Source organism: Osmia lignaria, chromosome 6 (genome assembly GCF_051020975.1).
Source record: "Osmia lignaria lignaria isolate PbOS001 chromosome 6, iyOsmLign1, whole genome shotgun sequence".
In the NCBI taxonomy this organism is placed as follows: domain Eukaryota; kingdom Metazoa; phylum Arthropoda; class Insecta; order Hymenoptera; family Megachilidae; genus Osmia; species Osmia lignaria.
The window spans coordinates 6762220-6787320 of record NC_135037.1 but is presented as its reverse complement, the minus strand read 5'-3'; the positions used below and the strand labels follow the sequence as shown (position 1 = coordinate 6787320).

The 25101-nt window shown below is 35.8% G+C and overlaps 3 protein-coding genes and 1 long non-coding RNA gene across 4 annotated transcripts; 3 read left to right on the top strand and 1 right to left on the bottom strand.

Moving 5' to 3' along the window:
- Positions 1 to 2352: 2352 nt before the first annotated feature.
- On the top strand, positions 2353 to 17453 carry LOC117601767 (uncharacterized). The gene is made up of 7 exons (XM_034318954.2): positions 2353 to 3165; positions 7113 to 7450; positions 12086 to 12186; positions 12288 to 12436; positions 12562 to 13486; positions 14425 to 14940; positions 15586 to 17453. Exons 2-7 carry the CDS (start codon positions 7366 to 7368, stop codon positions 16036 to 16038), a joined length of 2229 nt encoding a protein of 742 aa, XP_034174845.2. The 5' UTR covers positions 2353 to 3165; positions 7113 to 7365; the 3' UTR covers positions 16039 to 17453.
- LOC117601771 (uncharacterized) lies at positions 16050 to 23230 on the bottom strand. Its single transcript, XR_004580797.2, has 6 exons — positions 23124 to 23230; positions 21155 to 21390; positions 20984 to 21084; positions 18696 to 18864; positions 18063 to 18547; positions 16050 to 17907 (listed from the first exon to the last, which is right to left on the bottom strand). It is a non-coding gene; the product is annotated as an uncharacterized LOC117601771 (long non-coding RNA).
- viaf (viral IAP-associated factor) lies at positions 19255 to 20815 on the top strand. Its single transcript, XM_034318958.2, has 5 exons — positions 19255 to 19451; positions 19674 to 19809; positions 19886 to 20114; positions 20201 to 20409; positions 20494 to 20815. The coding sequence occupies exons 1-5, from the start codon at positions 19449 to 19451 to the stop codon at positions 20628 to 20630; spliced, it is 714 nt and encodes a 237-aa protein (XP_034174849.1). The 5' UTR covers positions 19255 to 19448; the 3' UTR covers positions 20631 to 20815.
- LOC117601769 (uncharacterized) lies at positions 21278 to 24009 on the top strand. Its single transcript, XM_034318956.2, has 3 exons — positions 21278 to 21413; positions 21486 to 23041; positions 23575 to 24009. Exons 2-3 carry the CDS (start codon positions 21612 to 21614, stop codon positions 23750 to 23752), a joined length of 1608 nt encoding a protein of 535 aa, XP_034174847.2. The 5' UTR covers positions 21278 to 21413; positions 21486 to 21611; the 3' UTR covers positions 23753 to 24009.
- Positions 24010 to 25101: the final 1092 nt, after the last annotated feature.

Sequence of the window (25101 nt, the reverse complement as noted above, 5' to 3'; positions counted from 1 at the left end):
ATCTATAAAATCGATTGTAAACGAATCTGCTTGAAATCAATTTTCTTGCATATTTCTTTGCAATCACTTTCGTCCAAATGTCTATAGGGGGAGTTCCCCTATTACCGGACGGCACCTAGTATCAGACATTAGCTATATCTAAAAGAACTGAAATGTGATAAAATTGTTTCAACCGTCCAAATAAAGGAGAGGATAAAACAAACGTTTGATGGTTGAAACAATTTTGTCACATTTCAGTTCTTTTAGATATAGCTAATGTCCGATACTAGGTGCCGTCCGGTATTAGGGAAACTCCTCCTACGAGTAATTGCATCAACAATTATCGTAATTGACGTGTAACCTGAACACAGAATGATTATCTTTGGTATCGTTTCGACTAGTGTTTGTAAACGCAGTTGCTAGTAAACGTTCCCGCGATATATCAAGCGATTCTATATATAAAGCTTTTAAGCCCAGATTCTCTGGCCCGCTCGTATAATTAGCAGTGTAAGTGTTCACGTAGATGCTGCCACGTATACCATCGAAGATACGATCTATAAGTTGTCGAGAAAGATCGTTTCCACGGACTATTCGAACTCGGCGAGCTCGCGTTGTTAACAAGAGAATAAGAGACAGCTGCGTTTTCTTGCTTACCAGCGTATCAAATCTGTGCTAAAACCAGGATGTTTTCGAATCGGATACCAACCTGTTTTTAGAATTCTTAATCCCTCTCCCTTACAACGCGTTATATGGTTTGTTGTTTCAGTCGCCCGATTCAGAGATAGCAAAACAGGTTGCAACAGCTGCATCATCCACAATTTTCATTCTTTTTTGGGGAGGTAATGGTGTAACGTCCAAAAAGCTTACTGAATGAAAATTATTTCATGTATATAAGAAATGGAAATTGTTGAGGATATGCGAGAAGCAGGTTGCTAAGATAATCTTTAGTGAAAAAAGTAACTTGATTAGAAAAATGGAAAATCAGGAGGTACTGTCCTTCCTAAACCGATCCTTGTATCGAACTGAGCGAAAGATTAAAAGGTCGCTAATACTTGTACCTACAAAAATTGTACCAGTGAAAATGGGAGCTATAATTAAAATGGAATGTTTTTGAAATTAAATATTTCTCGTGGAGATTCGAGCGAATGAAAAGAGAATAGAAGTCGGAGAGTAAAGGACGAAAGTGGACTCAGAATCAGTATTACCGGTGATACAGTGCTCCAAAATATTACACGTCCGCTTGAAATTTTGTGGTTTTAATATTTTCAAGTGGATGATAATTAGAATCCAACGAGCATAACCAGGGTTTTTTCAAATACTGAACAACTGAGAAAAATCAGATTCCTGATATTACGGATATTTACCGAAAAAAGTAAAATACGTCTGTGCAGTTTTAATTAAAATGGTAAATATTTTAATAACGAGAAAACGAAGAACAATCTCTCACTTGCGAATTGCGACTAATGCTTTGCCGAAATAACGCTATCAGTACTGTACTCAGAGATTCTGCCTTTCCCTTTACGACAATACACAAACGCGTAGATCAAGGAGAGAACAGGGCACTCGAGGAAATGATACAGCCAGGATCCTTTACGAGGAAATTGGATTTGATGCACCATAATGGTTGATCGGAGTACAAAGTCCAGCACTTTGGGAACAACACTACGTAAGATGGTGCTTATCTAAAAAAGTATCTATTACATGATTGTTTGCAAAAAGAATAAGATAAATTGGAACACCATATATACGATAGGACTGCGTTACTTAATTTTTCAGTAGGTCAAGAATCAATCAAAAAGATAATATAACTCTTCATTTATATTATAAAAACTGAACCCAAATTAAAACATGATGGAAATTAAACCTCGTACTCAAAATTGGACAAATGAATCCGAACGAGCTGTTTCGGTCTCCTTTGAATAGAATTGGCTAACTCATCGTTAAATAGGGGTCCTCGCATGTTCATTGACGAAGGTCGGACTTGAAGCCAATTGAAAACCAATTAGATTCCATCGGACTTAATATAAGAACTTGGACTATCGTGATGTATTAGAACGAATACGAAATACAATATGAATCGAATACGACGAAGACTGCTAAAAAATTCCACAAAATAACAAGTACGATTTTCACGGTGAGCAATCGTAATTGGATGACGATAAGAAAGCTGGCTACGGATGATTTTCCGCGTGGCTCTGATCGGGAAACGTAAAAAGAAAAGCGGCAAGCTATCTAAAGTGGCGTCTGACAGGGAGAAAAGTATCGTGGTAACGGAGTCTGCGTGCTGCAACCGCGTAACTCGGGGGTCGAAGAAGAAGAGGATGGAATCTGTATAGTGGGGGTAGATCAGAGGGAGAGGATAGCGGAGGCGAAATCTGGTCTCAGTCGTGCGCGACGCGCCATATGCGGTGGGTCATTTGTCAAAGTGCTTACAAAGGCCAATAATCGTCTCGCATGACACGTGTGATCCCCTGATAAAAACTGCCACGTGCTGCCGGCACCACCCCTCCGCCAGGGGTATCAGGCTGACCCCATCCCCGACCAGTTCGCCGTCCGGAAATTTGACGGAACAACTTTTTCCCTCGAAGCGAGCCGACAATATCGTTCGAGTTCTGATCGAAGAACGGATCCTCGAACTTCTCCGCGGCGCTATTTTTTTCTCCTGCGATTCAATCGTTCGGCGAAAACTAATCTTCCGAGAGGAGTTAGCAGAGGGATCAAAGAGGGTGAAAGATGCGATACCTCGTCGCGGTGGAATAACGCAACGTTTTCTTTCTTCGACGAGACTGCCTTCCAACTTCGTGGGAAAAGTTTACACCGTGATGCTCGATACAATGCCGTGGTCGAATCCGAGAAGTTAGCAGCCGGACACGATTGAAAAGGTGACATTGTTGGACGGTCGCATGGGGTGCGTTAAGTTAGACGCCTTTTTACCTTCTCGGAACTCGAAGAAACGGGAATCGGTAGTGGTAATCGATGGGGGAGCTTAAGTGAACCGAAGATTTACGTTCGAATTGAATGTGTAATCGTATAAAAGGAAAGAGCCAGACAGACGTCGTTAAGGGAAAAGAATTGTGCGCGTACAGCTCGCTGACGCAAACAGCCTTCGACGAGCAGCGGATGAAAATCTCGTTAAGGAGCCTCGAAAGGGAGAAACGAAGATTTTGGAATGCATTATCAGAAAAGGTAAGTCGTAAAATATCGGATATAGTTGCTAATTTTATGCTCGAGAAAGTTTTATCGCCTGTGCGATAGCGGGCCGGGAAATTTATTCAAATTGAGTTGTCGGATCTTTGAATTTCCACGCGGTAGCTGATGTCAATGCAATCTGAATGCTAAAGAGACTGAACCATTGATGCACTTAATCCTTCAAGGTCGACATACACCTGCAATTAGAAAAAAAACTATGGTTAATTGAAAGTTAATTAAAAATTCTTCTTGATTAAAATAACAAAAATCGTATACATCTTGAAATACAACAATGAAATAAATGGCTACATGGTCGATACGTAAAATAACGTTGAAATGTAAATTTGGGATAAATATGTAGAAAAGATTCGGAGTGCCTTGCATTATCCCCGATTTATCGATCACATGACGTGAATTTATAACGCAGCGGGTATTTCACATTGAACGCGTTTTATATTTAGCAAGCCTCATTGATAGACGCATTATCGCGCCCGCTTTATGTTAAGGCGAGGAATAATTAATTCGATTCAGCAATAAATTTACAGATTACAACGTCCGTATATAAAGGAGCGAATTGAATTCCAATATCCTGCGTACCCGATTGTGTCTCATTAAACGGCTTTCTAAGGCAATTAAACTTGACTAACGTATTTGCAACATTCGATGAATGGGGCGAAACGCGCGAGTCATGATTATGACCCCGATTCGAAGCTAAATATTCGCATAATCGCGTATGCAAGTACAGTGAGCAACGAAAATATTCAGACACTAATGTAAGATATGTTCGATTAAATTTTCCGCTGAGACATTTTCTACAAATGTTGTTTGTAAAAAAATTTGAAATTATTTTCTTTTTTCGAGCATTCTGGTCATCGACATGGTCGTTTTTCCTGTAGTCTCTTTTTTAATATTTCTTTTATTGCACACGGGCGTAATTCGAATTCTATGATACAATTCATTCCACTTTTCTATAGGATTCAAATTCGGGGAAAGGGGTGGAGGGTGTTTTTCGACAATTGGAGAGCGGAAATTCCTGTACAATACCAGCTCGGTATTTTAAATAACAGCCCTGATAAAATTTCAATGTTGCATGAATTCCTATTTGAACAGGACTTATATTAAATTTTCGTTTTTACAATGTCGAAATACTTGTTTTTCGTTGATAATAGTCCTCGATTAAATTATTATAAAAATCATTTTTAAATGATTTTTTGCCATACTTTTGCTGAATGCATCGAATACCTTTTACGGAACGTATCGCAACGGAGAACGTTGTTACCGATACTACTGGCAAAATACAAACCGCGGGTCAAAAGTGAGCCGACGTTGGTCGAGCGTGGGTTTAAGCGGTTAAGCAGGATTAACGATTCAGACGGTCTCATCGGCAGGTTTAGATGGCAGCCAGGAAACTCATAATACTACCGGCTAACACATTGTGCGATGAAATTGTAAATAGCCCCCTGAGACGACTCGTGAGACTGGAGAGTTTAAGTACCGCACGATATACGTGGTTACCCAAGGGAAAATTGTTCCTGACCCTGCTCCGCGACTACTCATCACGACAAAAATACATCCTTTCACGTCGCTGCTTACACCTTGAACTCTGTAAATCTGTGCGTTACAAATTAGTCGCCGCACACCTTGGACAAACTAATTTATTACGAACTTGTATCACGGATTCAACAGAATCGAGCCTCCCCCCAGTGTGGCATCGAGTCATTTTATTCTTTTACTTTATCGAAAACGACGTATTGCAGTTAAACAAATGACGCGACCGTTATCAGCAACTGACATACCCTTTGATTCAGTACCAGATGATGAAACTATTGTTCGTTCTTTGCACTTTGTACAAGCTCGACGTAACATAAAATGTACAAGGAATTCAATTTTAATCTATTCGCGCAATTATCTATTGCTCACTGATATAAAATATAAATCATTTTTTTCCTCTAAAGTCCATTGCACCTGGACCGAAATGTTAGAAAAATATCAGGAGTTCCAGAGAAAATAAAAATTACTCTTGATTATAGATACGATCGGTGGATAAACGAAAAATTCGATGAAAAGGTGTTCCGATTGTAAAAGGGTTAAAAAAATGAGTACACAGATGGATTAAAATTGCACACCCTGTAGAATTGCATTGCATTCGGTCGGTCCTGTGCCTCGATTCGTCGACTGTCGGACGTATTTTAACGGAATTTGATGGAAGCTGGTTTCGCTCAGTCAATACGCTTTCAGGGTGTAATTAAAAGTTACTCCGCTTTATAAAGGTATCCCCATAAGAGTATGTAAATTAAATCACTCGAAAAGCATTAATACTGCGTATTGCTTTTGCATTGAAATCCTCAGAAATTTTTTTACAGTAATTTGATTGAGGGCCAAATAGAAGAGAAAATTACATTTTTATTAACGATATTACGAGTTCGTTGCTGTAATAGAGATTATTTATCGTCGGTGGAATTTATCGACGACAAAATGGTTTCGAATGGGCAAGGAGGAAGGCTAGCAAAAAGTACGATAAACGATACAGAGATGCGTAATAGGTAAATCGAATGAGCACGAGCGAGAAAGGTAAGCAAGTCGGATGGTAGTCGTATAAATCGCCTCTGAATCATGAGTGTTGAGACGTGGCCGTGTAAATGTGTCTTCGAAGTAGCTGGGATGCCACTTAACAATTGCTTAAAATAACCAGAACTGCGTGGATCGTACGATGGGAAATCGCTTTTCTCCGTTCCTTTTTTTTCCTAACTCTTCATTTATCTAACATTATACCCTAACACTTTTTCACGTAGAATATTTCAAAGAATCGGTCTGTATTTTTCATTAACATTTTTTGTTATTACGCTGAGAGAATAACTATTGACAATTGTGTAAATCACTCTGTAAAACGAAGACACTTCACCACAAAACGATCCTTCGGTTTCTTAACCCGAAGACATTGAAGGATTAATGCGACCTAATTCGAACAGCTTAGGAGTAGGGAGACAAGAAACTAAGGGACGGAAGGAAACTGGTAATTCCAAGCTTCTTCTCGAGTATCAGCGCAACCCTCCTTGGGAATAAAAAAAGGGACCTAATTATCCTTTGTTTTATCCTAGAGGATCCGAGCGGTATCCCACCGCACGATCCACCCTAGCGAAGATAGGAAAAACTTTTTAAAGACCGCCACCATTCCCCCGCAAGGGATCCGTGACCTGTTTCCCTGAGGAGAAATTTCCGGAATTTTGTTCCAACTCTTACCCAAAACTCGAGCTACTATTGTCCTTTCTCCTTCTTTTTCCCTCTGCGAACTCTTGCGTTGGATCAACAGCTGCTCGTGATCGAAATCCTCAGCGCGTCACCCTTCGAGTTAAGTAAACAGCGGGGTATACACATAACGAACCGTAAATCCCGTGGATCGTGGCGCGAGAATCGCGGATTAACTCGCCAACAACTAAGATCGTGAACAAAGAAAATATTCTGGTGTCGTTTTGAACTTTTTGCGATCGCCTCAATGTATCGCGCCCGCTTTAGTTAAAAAATAGTATCTTCAAGATTATTATATATATGTTAGCGACAATGTATAGAATGCCTGGCGTTTTTGGGAAAAGTATAAAATATCCGAATTATTTTAATATTACATAAACTTTTCCTAGACATTATAAGAATTTTGGAAAATAATTATTCTAAAAATTAGTAGAATAAGAAAAAATCTTAAAATTTTAATTTTGGGGAAAATTAATATCTTTTGTATTAGGATTTAGGTCGACATTACTTAGGCATTCTATACAATACCAGCTTTTCATATATTGCCGATAACATGTTTATACATGTTACGTAACAATTCTTTTCTGTGAAAACGAAATTGTGTTAATAAATTACAAAAAAAGACACGGATTAATGAATCGGTTCAGTAGATGAGGGAATACTGCTTTTGTTTATCACGGCCGGTATTTGTTTTGCAGGTGTTATCAGCCAGGTGATAAAAACCCTCCTCGGCCGTGAAACCAGCACTCTGACACGACATTTTTCTCGCACTTTTCCCGCTTTCCCTTGTACTCCAGTCGGAAGAGGGTAGTTGGTAGGTACGTCGTTTGAACTGGGACGGAAGCTGCTACCCGCAGGGAACAGGGGGTGTGGAAGATGAACGCGACCGGTGAAGAAGGATCGAAGATAGAGTGAAAGCAGGAATTGAGAAAATTATCTGGAGCAACGAAAATGAGGCAGGATGGTACGCTCTACCTGCTATCGCTGCTACTTTTCTCGTTGGCCAGTTTTTCCGGGGCTCTTGTCGAAACTCGAGGTACGTAAAATTGTTTTTCACTAACAAAGAGTTTGCAAACTTTTGGCCAACAAATTTCCGCGAAACTTTCGACATATCTTCCAATGTGAAGAATTATACGATTATAAGGATCGTGCTGATGCATATGATTAATTACATGGTGGAGTATTGCACATTCGCGAGCCACCCCATCGTTGCTTAGGAATTTTTCGCAAGGGGTTGAAAGCTTTGAATATTCATAGAGCCTACTCCGAGTCGAACATGTTCCAACAACGTGACAATCATGTCTGATTTTCTTCTAATTTAAGTCACTTCATGGTCATCGGTATTTCAATTGAATACCCGAATACTCGAATTCATTGGAATTATTTTTCTTGATACCATTTTTTGTTTAAACCCACCACCTATTTCTCGTCGTAACAAAATATATTTAGAATTTATCGGGAATCTGTAAATGCAAGTACTTTTGCGTCACTATTGGAAGCAGAACTTCAAAGCGACTGAGACAGCGCGAAAAATATGCAAAGTGGAGAACGAGAGAACCGTCTCAATTCGTGTAGTTGAGAAGTGGTTCGTTATGGGGATTTCGAAGCGACTGACGGCAGGTGCAGACATGCACCGAGCTTTAACTTCGCGACAACTTTTCCTGATCCCAGCGAACTGATGAAGTTGAAGACGCCAAACAACCGACGATTACGAAGCCTTAAGTGTAACAAATAACCCGCGGGTATCGGTTGATGGGTTCGCTTTGACCGTTTCATGGAGAGCTTTAGAATGGTTTGTCTTCGAGGCCGACGTTATCGTCGCTGAATTTTTTTCGACCACTTCTGTGTTGCATAAATTGAGACGGTTCTCTCATCTTTCACTTTGCATATTTTTCACGCTGCCTCTGTCGCTTTGAAGTTTGGTTTTCAATAGTGTCGACGGAGCACTTGAATTTACAGATTTTTCATAACTGTTTTTAAAATCACTTCAGGACAACAAATATGAAATTTTAAGAATTTCAAATAGTCTTGATACAAATATTTTCAATGTTCGTTATATGGTCCAAAAAAATGCTGTACTTTTATTTTTATTTATAGGAAATAAAAAGAATAAAATGCTTTATGAACTAAAAATTATATTATTTTATACAAAATTGGAACAGATCCAATTGAATTTGTATGGGTTTGTATCAAAATAATTGATTCGTTGTACGGCTTTTCGCTTTACGGCCAATCTTTCCGGAACGTATCTAGGCCGTAAAGCGAGGTATGGGTGTATTAAAAATATTTGTATCATATACAAAATCAATAATTGCAGAACCAAATATTCGAACAATTCGTGCATCGCGACGTTATTTGAATGGCGTAATGACTGTTTAACATACAAGGCAGACCAGGAGAACCTAACGATTCGACCGGCTAAAAACTCGGCAATTATACGCAGCCGCCGACTAATTTGCAATTGACTCGCGTACGGATCCACCGGTAATTGCAGCTGATACTATGTCAGGCTTGCGGATATGAGCCGTGTCCAGCAGGAAAATATTTCCAACGATTTTGTTTAAAAAAAAAAACATTTAAGATCATCTATTCGACGAGTATAAGCAGTTCTAATAATCAAAAGTTGTTTGTTCATCCCTGTTGTCGATTTCAGAAAATTAAGTACGCTCCGTGACAATACATGTTCGCAATATAAGCCTTCGTGAACTGATCATTTACGAGGGAAATGAGTGTATAATAGCAAGTTCATGTTATTTCCTGCATAATTGCTAAATTTCAGTCCGGTTAACGACTCGTTGCAATCCAGCGCGGAAATTCTAACGATCTCGGCTAATTAAGTTGTTCTTCAATCTACGGGGATATTGTTATAAAAGAGATTAAGCCAAGGGACAAGGGACAAAGGTATCCTCTGCCCTGCGAGACGCAAGGAGCTTCACTTACGGACATATTATATTAGGAATGAAGTTACATTTAATTTTTGCCTTTTTACCTGTTTTGGTCATTTTTCGACGTCGTTATTATTGCATCTTCTGTTAAATCACTCTTATTTGGTAATGGCTACCTCTACATATCGATGATCACATCTGATGACATAAAATTATTGCAATGCGAGAAAAAAGTGGTCACGATGGAATAAATATCAGTGAAAAACTGTTGACACGCGAATTGGATTGTGGAAACGATGCAGTTGCATTACCTGCAAATTCGTCAATCGAGGAAAGCGAGACTGATGAAGATATAAATACTCCCTCTGCAGCTTAATGCAAAATGGGGATCAATTCAATATCGGGGCAGCATCCGAGGCCAGCTTATCCTGAAATGATAAAATATTTATCAGACGTGTATAAACATATTCAGATTCTGTTTTCGTATGAATTTGATCTCGCTCTATTTCTTTCACAGTTACGGCTGTTTTGCAGGCAAAAGTTTCAGCAATGTGAACAACGTTGCTGTGCTTTATTTCCCCGAGGATATAAAGAACCAAATATGTAGATGCATTGAAAATATATTCATAAGATGTTAATGATGCAACTTATTCTTATGCTTCGAATGTTTTTACAATCTTCATACATCAGAGACATAAAAATTGAATATAATAATTTTATAATTATCTGGTGATGAAAATTAAATCATAGATTGAATGTCTCATTAAATTAGTATTACCGCATTTTATTCGTATAAATTCAATTGGAACACTGATAGATAAAGCTGAAAGGAAGAAAATAAAGAGGGATGAAACAGGGTGGAAACAAAACAGGATAAAAAGGAAGAACGGAGAAGAAACGTGAACCGAAAAAAAAGCGAAAGAAAAAGAAAAAAATTTCGCTGTAAAAGAGGGTATAACGTTGGAAAAGAAACGGGAACGAAGGAAAGGACGAAAAAGAAGAAAGCGACGAATGCGGTTGAAAAGACCCAGACGAACCTCGATGGTATCATAGATTTCTGATGATGAGACGAAGTTCGCAAACTGCAGAACATGAAAAAGACTAATTGAGAGCGAAAGAAATCGTAAATAAAAATAGAAAGAGCGAGTAAACAAGAAGCCGAGATAAGTAAAAGAGAAATAGAGTACAGGTATTGATGAAAATACAAAAGTCGCAAAGAAGAAATAGTATTAATGAGCGGCTCTTTATTATTTCTATAGAATTGGCTGCATCAATGCCAGTTAATTACCTGCTACCAACTTCTGTTAATCGTCGGTTTCCGGGCAATTCTATTACTCTAGGAATGGATATTGAGGCAGGAGCAAGATATTTAACCCTTTGCGATCTGTAACTATCTTCAAAGTGTAGGAGGCCCTCAAGATCAGCTCGGACTCGGGCCGCCATTCCTGTCAATTCGTCGTTTAACGTCGACTCAAAATTACAAAACTGTATAGACGGAACATAAGCTGCCCCTTCAGGTCAAGAAACCCTTAAAATTGAAAAGAAAATGGCAAAAATTCAGTAGTTGTAAATCGATTAGGTTTCGAGTCCATTCGGATCGTGTCGACTGAAAATCCTTATGGAGCTACTTGATTTACCACTACTCACCCTCTTATTGCAAATTTATGGTCCGTTTATATACATCTACGCTCAAAACTAAATCTGATATCAATAAATATTTAATGTACGTTGCAAAACAATTTATCAATAAATATTAGCAGTACTGACAATATAATATTTTTAACACTTCTTACAATTTTAATAACTATCTCTGAACATATTATCAAGATCCATTAATATCAAGAGAAAACTTGCTTCTTCTACTTTTGTCATACAGCAACGCAATATGCATCACTTCGATTTATCGTCCTAGTTTGCATGGAATTTAATATAACGTATCAGGGATGAGCAAATTGTTAAGTCTCTATTTGTGCAATTGTCCTAATAACATCCATGGTGCAGATGTGATACGGCCAGTATTATTTGCACGATACAATGGAAGCGATGCGCGAATAACGATATACAGTCGGGGACAAAATTACGTGGACGAGTGGTGAAGATTGATATTATTTAAAATAAATAAAAAATACTATCGGAGTAATTATATTTCTACTTGTTATAATTTTTCACAATATAAAATTTCTTTAATTACAGGCATTTGGACGTTATTTTATAAATGATCCTAACACTACGACGGTATAATGTAAACTGATGACTCTATGAGATACCTCTGTTCATAGGAACAATCAACATTTAGCGATTCTCTATATTGTTTGTTTCCAAATATGTACCTTGTTGTCCGACTGTCCATTTGATTTTGTTTCCGTCAAATTGATTGCAATGTGGATTACACGTCATTTATTCATATTCGTACAATATTCTGAATATTATGAAAACATATAATATTTCGAATTGCGTTTATAATAATAAGAGTTTCCTCATTAAATTTGAATAATAAACATTTCCACAACGTGTCCAATTAATTTTACCCTCGACTGTAAGCGAGAATTACGCTCGTCGACTGCTGCCGAGAGCCGATACAGTGGCTTTTCGCACTCCAACGATTTGCGTCTTTGACTTTTCATCGTATGAAACGTAATCGGATTAGTGCTGATTGTCTCGGATTAACGACAAAAGATCTCGAGCCAGAAGTAGTTGAAAATAATATATTACTTGGAAGCTCGTAAAACGTATTTTTTCCGAGTAGAAAGTTTTCCTAAGATTATTATTGCTTTTAATTATTTTAGGATGCAATCGTACCGTCAGAAATTCCGTTGGATGGATACGATGGACAGGACGAATGGGACGATGTATGGTTCACATTAGAGCACCTTCCAGAGACACTCAGGTTAATAAAAATTCTTTTTCTTCCAAGCATTGTTATTATTCTTTCATAAATATTCATTTTCTGGGTTCTAAGCTCTATTAAAATAATTTAATTGGATATAGGTGATCGAATTAAAAATTAGAAGACTGCAAGTTGGTTTTCTGAAAGAAACCAAATGTAAAGGTGCTTACATTCAGTTTTTCGAGAGCAGCGAGGATGTTCAAAATGAAACGGGACGTTATTGCGGCCACGTGAATAGCAATACGACCAGGTAAAACAAATTCTAATTCACTAATATTTCTTGCAAATAACTTCGGTACGAATACTTTTCGCGCCAACTTTGTTTGAGCACCGTATGCTCTTTAAATGCAGTGTTCTTTTTTTATTACCCTGCAGATTGTTCCTGAGGAAAGGACCAAATTTGACAATCATAATGGACTCGGACGTGAAATTTGCTACCGAAAACCCGGTGATCTTCTCCGCCCAATTTTCAATTCTACCAACGCAGCTGGCTGCCGAACGATATCGCGGTTTCTCTCCTTCCTTTTCGTTCGAGTGTCCGATGGAGTGCGCCATGAGGAACGAGCAACGATTCTGCAAACTGATGTCCCCCGGTTACCCCGGCGTTTATCCCCGGGGCATCAGGTGCAGAATCGCCCTGGAATCGAACACGGGTCGTTTCAAGATCGGAGGTCAACCGAACGATGTCTTCGATCTGATGAACCATACGTCTCAGGACAGCTGTCAGACAGAGAACTGCGAGCGGCACATTGAAATCGTTCCGGAAGCATCGAGGACGAGGGTCGCTAAATCGGTCAGACGGTACGTACCGGGATATATATCTAAGAGGAGACCAAGAAGTCCCGATCACGAGGAGGAGCTAGAATTTATCATTGGTCAAACGTCGCACAAGTTTAAGAGGAACAGAAATGATCGAAGAAAACTTAAGAAAGATAAGAAGAAAGTTGTTGGATCGAAAGGACTTCACAGTTCTCGTAGAAAAGACGTAACCGAGGATAGCCGAAGAAATAGCCACCGTACGAAAGAGATAACCGAACAGTCATCCGCAGTTACCTTTCTCGGTATCAGAAGCGACTCCAGGCTGTTCGTCGGTTATCACGACGAAGGAACGTCGCCCGAATTTAGTCAAAGGAGACTTCATCGCCCGCAGCATCTTCGCAAAAAGTCTATGGATTCGATCGGTTCGTGGAAGAATTCTGATCACGATCTGGAAGATATATCGAAGGAAAATATTTTTCCCGATGGAGCACGCGAAATTTCAAGAAAGGGATCGATCCAAGAAAGGATAAACACGGTACAGGTAAGTTCACTGGAAAATGTTTTGTCATAAATATGAAATAATAAATTTTATCACTAAAATTCGAGTCAGAGGTAACAGATATGCAACCGAGTGCATTCGAACCCAAAAATCTTGAAAGTCTCGAAAGTTTGAAGAGTTTCGAAGTCTCAGAAGTGTTGAAATTGTTGAAACCAACGTGGTCTATGAATTTGATCCACCGATAGCCAGAAAAGCGGCTTCTATTCGAGAAACGGCCAAACCGTACCCCGAAGCCTTGCGGCACCATACCCATCCCCAACTTTATCTCAGAGTTAGACGATCACAGAAACTGTAACATAAGTGGATGAAGCCGCGTATCCTACCCACTTGTATTTCCTTCCTTTCCCTTCCAACGTTCTCGCCATTCAACTCATTTCACATTTATTCCTTTGGGTTAGTGGAGACATTATTTTAAGCATCTTGCACGACATAGCCCCGAAAGATAAAGGCCGAGCCCCAAGGGCTCGTATCTACAATTATATACCTGTCGTCGCCGCCACAAAACTTATCTCACTACCCAACAGCCTCGGTTTTTAAGAAATTTCATCTTGAAGAGAAATTATATTTTCTGCATTTAATCGTCCATAATGGAGCGGTAAAGTACTCTAATTACCGAAATTACTTAGCAAATATTACCGCACTTTAACTTCTCGGTAAAGGATATTAGAGCAATTACATAGTAAACTCTAAACAGTTGTCGCAAACTTCCTCTACCACATACAGAGTGAGTTAGTTTTAGTTAACTTAACTTAACGAGTTAACTTAATATTCAATCGCTGTCATAGTTTCCACCTAAATTTTATCTTTTTCCTAATTCTACACTCTGTTTCGAATTTCAACTTCTAACGAAGAAAGAGACAAATGCAGGAGTGATAAATTTAGCATTGTTTTTGAATAGAATTATTTTTCATTTTGATAAGGCTTCCGAATATCCGTACAAGAGGAGGAATCAAATACAGGAGAGACTAGGAAGCAGCAGTTGCGTTGGCGATTACCTCGTTCTTTTGGAGAACGTGGACGGGAAGATGTTCGAAATTTCGAAATTTTGCGGCGAGGGTCGAGTGCCGCGAATAGTAACGCGAGGAAAGAACATCATCGTCGAGTTCTTCGCGCAACAAGACGGCACGATAATGCACGACGGCTTCCAATTGTCCGTACAGGAAACGGAGCAGGCATCCGGTGCGAAACACGGTCGAAATTGTGAGTTCGTTTACAAAAGTTCCGAACGTACCAGGGAAAGCATTAAATCGTTGCCGAGCTGGTATCCTCCGGATACTCTATGTAGCTATAAATTCATAGGAAGGTCTTCGGAGAAGATTTCCGTTTACATGAAGATAATCAGAAACGAATTGAACCAGGAATATTCATCACAGAAACGAAATCTAAGCCTGGGTTACTGTTCCGGAAATGAGATTGCAGTTTATAATGGAATAGAAGTAAGTCTGAAGATAACTTAATATTCAATGCCTGTCAAAATTTTCACCTATATTTTATTTTTTTCTAATTTAACACTATGTCTATTTAATTTAACCCTTTACAGTCGAGGACTTTTTCAAGTGTACTTCTCACTAGGTCGAATATATTTTTTTGCATAAAGCAATATCATATACTGAAGCGTTAAATATACTCAAAGGGTTAATATTGCCAAATAGGAAAATATACTCAATGACGGTATAGATAATAAAATTGTTTTTTGCCGTCTTTGCGGCAACATTCGACCTAGTGAATAGAAACGTGATGCCACTTGTATGGCGACATTCGACCGCAAAGAGTTAATTCTCAGCATTTGTATCACAAAATAATAGTTATAATTGATTTTTGCCATTTTACCTTTTGCTACTTAACACATTGTTGAGTGGCAATTTTACGCAGAAAGTATCACATGTCACCGGGTATTATTTCGTGATTGAACACGACGAAGAAAAATTTTACAATATTCCATATTGTCCTGAGTTTCGAAAATGAAAGTAGCCAATGCAAGAATCTAAAATGGCACGGTACTAACTGAACCTGAGTTAATGCTTGATAGAGATTAGGGCAACATTACACTGCTCTCACGAATATAAATATTAATTTTACAGGCAAACAACAGCGTTCTAATATGGTCCTACTGCGATGTGTCTCATCAGGATATCAATAACATACAAGTCCCTCTCACCTCCAGTGGGAATGAACTGTTAATACAATATTACAGTGCCAAGGGTTCTTACGACGGCCAAGAATTCACGTACACGATATCGTACAGGTTTCTAAAGAAATCGAAGAATTCCACAAACAGACGTCAACTACAGGATGATCTGAAGCTGATCTCTCTTAGACCGGTCAACTTTTCAGCGTTAAATTTAAACGACAGCGAAAACTGTAATTGCGATTTCGACGATAGAATAGGCACTTTCAAAAATTGGTTTATGGTTCTCGTTGTGCTGGGAATAATTTCCTTCTTCGGGGCTATTTTCACGATAATCACCCTCCTTGTCAAGTGTATCAAAATGAGAACGATGGAGAAGAGGCTATTGCAAACTCCAAAACTGTGAATCTAATCAAATTTTCTACTGCTTTCTAACTGTTCACGCTACGATAAAAAATAAAATTGTATGTGAAGTAATGTGTTAGGTCGATGCCAAAGTATTAGGAGTATGCAGATTTCACTGCCCATGTGTAAATAGATATGAAATACTTTAGTAAAATTTATAGCTTGTTTCATTTTATTGTTAATGTCAGTCAATTTGCGTAAGACATTGTTAATTCGTACGAAAACGAAAGTTGAAATGAGTTTATTCTTTAACACTAAAACTACCGACGTGTGAAGCACACTTATTTTTAAGTTGAAAATGATGTAGATTACTAAATAGATAAAAACAGTCAACATACATCTAACCAAAAATACCTCGATAAAATTTATAATTTAAAATAAGAAACTGGAAACCAGTCATTTTGACCCCTTTGGTAGTTCCAGTGTTAATTAAGAATGAAAATAAATTGAAATGCTTTATTCTTTGATCAATTCAAAAAGTATTAATTCAATTATATAAATTATTTCTCGCAAAACTAGAAATTATTTGATCAACTTATATAATCTGTTCTTTGTAGTCCATCGAGAGCATATTACGGGTTAGTACAGGTTTCTGTATCGTAACCAGGGTTAATTGGGCTTTTAACCGAGTTACGAAGCGGTTAGAGCCCCTATCTGAAAGTGAACTTACTGTTAATGGTGCTTGCTTCGACGGTGCGGTGTTTGCAAAGGTACATACAAGCCTGTGACCACGAGATCAATTATTCGTTCAATTGCCTCAGGTTTAGGATAGAGCGACTCGAAAGTCACGCAGATAATTTTGAATTGTTTATATTTTCGAAATCAAGCTCAAAAATATTACAAAAATTATACACGTCTCACCGATATTCAGAATACGAGAGCTCAAACATTTTTGGATGCTAGATACAGCAGTCTGCGTTTGTAAATAGAAAATTATACATTTTGTATGCTGCGTTGTAATCGAGCGAACAACGAAGAAAGTAATTTATAACAATTGTGGTTAATAGATAGGCCGAATCGATTAAATGTGAAATTCATCGAGTTTTGCGAACATGTAAATACACATCATCGTTAACATATCTAGTTAAATAATAAGAAAATGGTATCGTTTTATCATCACGATTCACATTTTATTTAAAAATTTGCAGCTGCCCTTCATTTCCCACATTTTAGGTGGAATCGGTCTTTTCTTTTATTTACGATGAAGCTTGCAGAAAAAAATGATCTCGATAGAATTAATAGATGTTTAGATACGGGCTTGTAACACATGTGGTGAAACACTGTATATAAAATAAATTTTAATTTATTTTTTCGCTAAGTATCATGATTGATGTTCTAAGCTATTGATACGAATATTTTCCTACAGTATGTAATCAAAGTCTTTGTACATATAATAAAATCTGAAGAAGATAATCATATCAGTCTAAATGTTGCAAAACTAAATGAATAATTCTTTAGAATTGATTGTATGAGTAAAATTTGACTCTCAGATAGGACTCCGCACTTATATGCAGAAATTTTATAATATTTAATAATTCAAAATTATGTTATTTTTTTTCTATGAAAAATCACTTTCAAAAGCGTGGAGGCTGAACTTTGAATTCCGCGTCGGTAAAACAATTAACGTTTCATCGAAAATTAGGCCGAACAGAAACAGATTTAAGCGCCACCTCAGTAATCGCATGCTATCAACGGTATGCTATACTACGTCACCTTTCGCATACACCTAAATGACACGTGTATGCTACGATAGCTATATGTATAAGTACATAATTAAACAATACCGACCATGCATTCATTATTATTAATTTTTTTTCCGTAAAATTGTATTTGTAATGTGGTACACTTCAGAATCTCAAAGGCATAATTCCTGAAAAAAATATAACACAGATTAAATTAAAAAAAAAAAGCATAAATTTCGCAGCCAATTCGCTCGTATTATTTGCTGCATAATTAATAAATGTACAATAGAAATAATGATACAGTTATTAATTAGTCATCAAATAACGATTGCCCAGGTCTTACCACGGGGAGGTTGCTGTGGGCGGAGACCCGCCCTACCTCGTCCCATCCACCCTCCATTTATGCAAATTTTTACTTTCATTCAATAACATCATCCTCTTGATGCACATTTGCAAAACATTTCGACTGTTCTGCAAACGAACAACAAAAGGAGCATTAGTTTTACTACCTATCTATCTACTTATCTATACATATATCTACGTATGTTTTTGTTTTTTATTCCTATTGCAACATTTTTTAATTTTGATTTTGATTACAGATCTGTAATTAATAAATATGCAATTGCATATTTGTCCTACATACTTATATTACTAGGAATATCTGCCTATTCCTATAATACTCGTATAATATAAAAATTCACTTAAATCTAACGCTTCATAATTAAACACTGCAGTGTTTGACGATTATATCTTAATGACCATATACATAAATAAATACAATGAATTTGTTGATTTTGTTGTCCTCACCAGAAAACTTCGTGAAACAAACTGAAAAGGGTTAGACATCATTTTTAAAAATAATAAAATTCATATAGCCTTATTAATAACTTTACGACCTGCCTATGTTTTTTGTTTTTTGTACTGTTAACACCCGATCGGCAATTTAATTTAATATTTGAAGATAATTTAATCTTACCTGTTGCAGACACGTGCCAAACGGACGAAGCTTCGAAGAGGAATGTTGCACTCCACCACACTCCGCGCAACGCATCTTTCAACGATGAATCTGATTGGTCTAAATAAGAGGACGCCATAATGGAATGACCAATCACAGGCACTGATAGAAACTTCGAATTGCTTTGAAACTTTAACATTAAAAGATCGGAATGATTCGTTGAAAATTATCAACACCACATTGAAATAAGATCAAGATTACTTTTTTCACTTTAAAGCACAGAAATATAAGAAAGAAGATACAAAAAAACATAAAATATTAATGGTATTTAATAAATTATCGTCATAAAAGCAGAATAGATGAGAAATATGTTATTTTAATTCGCATCTATATTGGCAATGATGGAAATGATATCAGAAATCATGACTCCGGTCTTCTCTTTAACTTTGTATTGTTTTTAAAAAGGTGAGAAATCGTTTCTGGGGATTTTTCTAAGGACTGTCGGTAAAGTTTTCAACGCTTGCATCACCTAAAATAGAATGGAATGTAAGGATGAATGCGTCATTGATGATACATACTATAAATGCACGTGTGTCGAAGTGCAGCTGTGTAGCATTTCGTTGTAGTGAAACGTGATCAGCTGTCGACCACGACTACTGAATTATACATGATTATTGTCACTTAAAAGCATTCGGTACATCGGTTAGTCAGATCTAATTAATATAAGCCAATTTTTTTGTATCTAAACCGAGGTATTAAGCATATTTTGACACTATGGTGAGTAAAGAAGACTTTAGTTCATTGAGGTTATGTTCGAGGCAACGTTTGAGACTCCAAATAAGGAATGCTAAATAATATAAAGATCAAAATGTTAAACAAACGTTGATATATATGTAGCTATTTAAGTGTTTCTGAAAAATAAAGAAAACAACATTAGAACAAAATCTGAATGCAAATTTTGCTAAACAGATTTATATAACCTATATTTGTTTGTTATAGCAAGATCCAAATGAGGACACAGAATGGAATGATATTCTCAGGAGAAAAGGAATTATACCTGAGAAAGAAAAAGAAGTTACAGAGGAACAAATAGTGGATATAGTAGAAAATACTATAAATGAGAAGACTGGACGTGGTACTTTTTATTCATTTCATACCAATATTATAACTAAAAATAGAACTTTAATAAATGTAATTATTTGTATACATAGCTGCTAATGATTTGGAATCTAAGACACTGGATGAATTAGATGAATTAGAGGATGAAGAAGATGAGAAGATTTTATTGGAATATAGGAATAAAAGAATAGCAGAATTAAAGGAACTGGCCAGCAAATCTAAATATGGAGAAGTGAAAGAAATTTCAGGTGAAGATTATGTTCAGGAAGTGAATAATGCTGGAGATGATGTTTGGGTTGTACTTCACTTGTATAGACCTGGGTATGATTTTCACTTATTGTTCAATGAACTTGAAAAGAAATACATTGAAATACATTGAAGAATTAATCATATAACTTCTGTTTTAGCATCCCACTTTGCACATTAATAAATCAATATTTAAGCAATTTAGCTAGAAAATTTCCTACAACAAAGTTTCTGAAAAGTATTTCTACTACTTGTATTCCTAACTGGCCAGATAGTAATCTTCCTACAATTTTTATTTACCATAATGGAAACATGGTAAAACAACTTATTGGACCAATAGAATTAAGAGGAATGAAACTGACAGAAGCAGGTTCATATCCATAAAAGACATTTTATCTTAGACAAACTTTTTATGTGTATATTAAAATTAATATTGATTGTTATTTTGTTATAGAACTAGAATGGATGTTGGGTCAAGCAGAAGCCGTACCCACAAAAATTACTGAGGACCCAAGGCCAAAAGTCAGAGATGTATTATTTTCTACATTAAGACCTGAAAATGATGACTTGGCTGAAAGTGATGATTGGTAATTTATTTATGGTAGGCATTTGAAAAAGCCAAATCAATATTCAATCACTATAATGCACAGAATATTTTATTTATTTAATCATTATTGTCACACTCACCCACCCACCCAAATGATTTTTTGTTATTTCTCAAATTTTATTATTATAATGATTTCATTACCACAATAAAGTATTTTATTATGACATTACTGATTTCGAAATTGATTTTCACACATTTTCATGCTTTCATTATGTTTCGAAAAATAATTTTTTGTAATCGTAATATATACGTACGAAAAATATTAGGTTCGGTTCAAATCGTGATTCAATTATAGTTATGAAAAATCTACAGAGAAAACAAATACAATGTAACTTACGTTTGAAGTTTCATCTGCATTTTGTATCCTCCATCTTATTTCGACTTCTTCGGCAAACGTGAAAAATATATGTAAATCGTAAATAGCACAAAAGGTGATCCCTTAAAAAGACAAAAGCAATTATATTAGTTTTTTAGTAACATATTTAATGCCGGCAAAATAAATATATACATTATACATCTCTGATCTCGGTGTGATGTTTCTTCGAACTGTTTACGTTTGTGTTTCTCAAGGACTTCTCAGGTTTCAGTCTGTTCTAACTGAAGTATCATAAACTATACTTTGTCCCTTCTTGCCGTTTCTCAGTTCGGATTATGCAGTGGTAGTGATCACATGTGGTCAGGCAAAATTTTAAAATTCACACTGACCCGCATGGTTTGCGTGTTTGCAAACATTTTAGGCGGCAACTAAACGTCGTCAATAAAGCTAGGTAAGTCCACACAGTATAAATAACTTATTTAATTTGTAACTATGAATATAAAAATTATTCGTTTATTGACAGATAATATATCTTATTGTCATCAATTAATGAATTTATAGTAAACAACACAAATTAAAACGCAATTAATAAAAAAAATAGTGGAATGCATAAGGTATACATTTACAAACATTGAAGAAAATATTTACCATGTATTATCAAAATCCTTGGCATTTGACATATAAGAATTCTAAAAGTCTTTCATTGAATACAAAAGAATATAAAGAACAATGTTACTTTGAAATAAATGATATGATTAACAAAGAAAAAGATAACTTTGAAACTTATAATGTAGATGATGATACAGCTCTGCACAATTTTGAAACTGTTAGAACAATTCCCAACATATTAAAAAACAATTCAAAACTGAACAAGAAAATCTTTTCTCAGCTGAATGAAACAGATGAAAATCAAAACAATGTACAGATTCCATTCATATACAAGAATCCCTTTCAAGAAAATAAATGTTTTAAGAAAGAAACCAAATGTAAATATTTATCTCGCAAAAGAAAACAAGGACTTGGTTTTACTGATGTATGGAACGAATACCCTAGTTGGAATATAGATTCTTCTGTTGATGACAAGAAGAAAATATCAAACAAAAGCTTTCATACATCATTAAAATTAAAGGCTCCTACAAAACAGAGAAAATTAACATGTCACACTAAACAGCAGGATATAAAACACGAAATGTCTCTCCTTAAAACTAAACAAAATGAGAATTCTTGCAATATACCAACAAACTATAGTTCTGAATATATTTGCTTGCAAGAATTTGAATGTACAGATTTTCAAGATTCAATTGACTTTTCAGGCAATGAGATATTCAGTAAATTTAATTATGAATTATACAGTGATAATAATTTAACTGGCTCTAACATGTATATGCTGAATTCTAATGAAACTTATAATTCTTTGAGTACAACTAATGATAGTGATACCTTTGAAAAAGAATATGATTTAAATAGCAATAAAGTTGATACATCTAATGAAGGATATAGATCCTTAACAAATGAATCATTAGCATTTTCACAACATCTGGAGAAAGATATACTACTTCTAAACAATAATAAATTAGATTGGACATGTGATTCTCATTGTGATCATTGTTTGGAAAACTGTGTCTCCAGTTGGATAACAGCTAATGAAACAATAAATAACGCATTTCAAAAAGATAAGATGTTAGCAGGAATAATTAATCCAAAAGCAATCCATACGGATAATGAAATTGACTTAGATTCTACAGACATATATGATATATATTTAGCAACTGATACTTCATCAAAAGCAGATAGTACAAGAACATTATCATCAGAAAATTCTATTGATAATATTGATCTGTCATTACCAGAATTAGCAAGTTATTGCGACGAATATAACATCGTAGAGGAAATATCAAAAAAAGCTATAAATTCGGATGAAACCAAAAAATTTAATACTCTTAATGACTTTGATGATGTTTTGTTGGAAACCGATTTTGATATACCTACACCTGCATCCGGAAAAGAAATAAACGAATATCCGATAAATATATCGCAATCTGAGAAAGATTACGAATATAATTGCTCAAATAATAAAAAGTAAGTGAATCAGATACATCTATGCCGTACGAATATTTTTATAAATATTTATAGCATTATTAACAATAAAATATTTACTAACTTTGCGTTATGTTTAATTAAAACACAACATCATTTTCCTTCTATTTTACTAAAAGCACGAAATGCATTTGTAGATTTGAGTGTTCAGTATGTTCATTAACATTCTCGAAAGCCCGTACGTTTGCGATGCATCAAGCGGGCGCGCATGGAGGTAAATGTAAAAGAAAAATGAAAAAAATCTAAGCTTATTCGCGGTGTTTTTTTCTTTTTACTAAATTTGCTTTTTAGGTATGTATGTAATACTTTGCGAAAGCTGCGGCACGTTTTTCAATCGAAAATACCATTTCAATAGGCATTTAGTTCATTGCAATCGTTTGAAAAAATCGTTCAGTTGCGACATGTGCATGAAAGCGTATAGGTAAAGAATTAGGCAGCCATCCTTTATTTTCAAACCTCTTAAGACTTTTTAAGATCGTACTCTAGTCACTGCATTGATAGAGGTTTCTTTTCAGGCACAAGTCATCTTTGTCTCATCATTTAAAAGAAAGACATCACATTCCTTATGATCGTTCGCCAAAATTCACTTGTGGCGTGTGTAATAAAGACTATAGGAGATTCGGGGCTTTTGAGAATCATCTCAGAAAGCACCACCATGCACCCGGTAAATTATTAACTTATTGCGAAGATTGAAGAGAAAACAGATTGAGAGTAGTTTGGTGCTGCTATCATTTTTAGATCGATGATAGCGAATATGCAATATTATTACCATTCTACAACTAGTTTATTATCGTTTTTTCATTTCTGTTTTTTTAACTGCAATTGAATGCAATTAAGTTCTGGTACCAAAGTTCCTCGTTTTTTTATGCTAATACTAATTTTTATATAACATTCTAATAGTATTAGTAAGAACTATTAATAGTATTACTATAAGTTTATAAGATTTAATAGAGATTATTTATGCGTTTGGAAAACTCTATGAGTTAAAGGATTGTTTTTGTATTGGTTTTTTATATATTTTATTTTTTTTTTTCGTTCTATTTCGTTCTGTGAGTAAATTATGTTACGTTATTATATATTTTTTAATCACTTTGACAGATGGAAATTATTTTAAACATTATTTTTGTTTTTATATGAACTTTGTACGAAAGTGATACCATATAGTGTTACTTGATTCGGCAACTGATATAATAATTTTGTTGTTACAAACACTCTGTACCAATCATACCAAGTAATCATACTACCAAAGTAATTATTGCAAACTACTGTGATAGAGAAATAAGTAACCGCTTGTGATTTGTAATGAACTGACTTTTCATAATAAAGTTATTTCTTAATAAATTGAAATGTATTGTATATTCTTTCCTAATAGGCGTTAAAAGGTGTTATTATTTATTCAATTCTTTTTCTTAGTTAGAAACTTAGAAACCTAAGTTTAAAATTTTAGCTACAGGTATTTATTAGTTTTCGAGATGATAATAACTTTCGGTACAATTCAGTACAGACGTAACTAACCCATTGAATGCTGTTTGTATGTGTAGACGTTACTAATACAACCTCCTTCACATTTAGGAGTCCTAGTTGTATCGTTGAGTGTCCAGGAACCGATGACATGTACAGTAAAGACTTGATAAGTGTTCAGAATTTGGGAGCGGCGACGAAAACATTTAGCGGACAGAAGATTCAATTCTCCAACTGTGTCTATTTTGCTGCCATCAATGTAGAAAGAAACAGTAGATAAAAGAAAAAGATGGATTTGGGTTGACATAAGAGTTAAAAATTAAATGCCTACATATTCGTGAAACAACACTAATGTAACAACGACATTTTTTTATTTATATATTATGTTTTTTGAATGAATGAATGAATGAAGGAGAGGTGTGAGAGAGAGGAATCGGAAGCCAAGGGAGGAAAAAGCACGGTAGGGAAGAGAAATAGAGAAACTGTTATTGTTATAGACCGTGGATAGAATTAAGGGTTTGAATTAAAATACATATAAGGATAAGGAGAGCGGACGAGCGAGAGATCGAGTGAAACGGGCG

Excerpts from the sequence above, each read along its gene's own strand:
- LOC117601767 (XM_034318954.2), top strand. The coding sequence starts at position 7,366 with ATGAGGCAGGATGGTACGCTCTACCTGCTATCGCTGCTACTTTTCTCG. Across the intron at positions 12,187-12,287 it reads CACCTTCCAGAGACACTCAG|GTGATCGAATTAAAAATTAG; the intron begins GTTAATAAAAAT and ends AATTGGATATAG. Across the intron at positions 14,941-15,585 it reads CAGTTTATAATGGAATAGAA|GCAAACAACAGCGTTCTAAT; the intron begins GTAAGTCTGAAG and ends TTAATTTTACAG.
- viaf (XM_034318958.2), top strand. Across the intron at positions 19,810-19,885 it reads AAATGAGAAGACTGGACGTG|CTGCTAATGATTTGGAATCT; the intron begins GTACTTTTTATT and ends TTGTATACATAG. Across the intron at positions 20,115-20,200 it reads CTTCACTTGTATAGACCTGG|CATCCCACTTTGCACATTAA; the intron begins GTATGATTTTCA and ends CTTCTGTTTTAG.
- LOC117601769 (XM_034318956.2), top strand. The coding sequence starts at position 21,612 with ATGTATTATCAAAATCCTTGGCATTTGACATATAAGAATTCTAAAAGT. Across the intron at positions 23,042-23,574 it reads AATTGCTCAAATAATAAAAA|GCACAAGTCATCTTTGTCTC; the intron begins GTAAGTGAATCA and ends GTTTCTTTTCAG.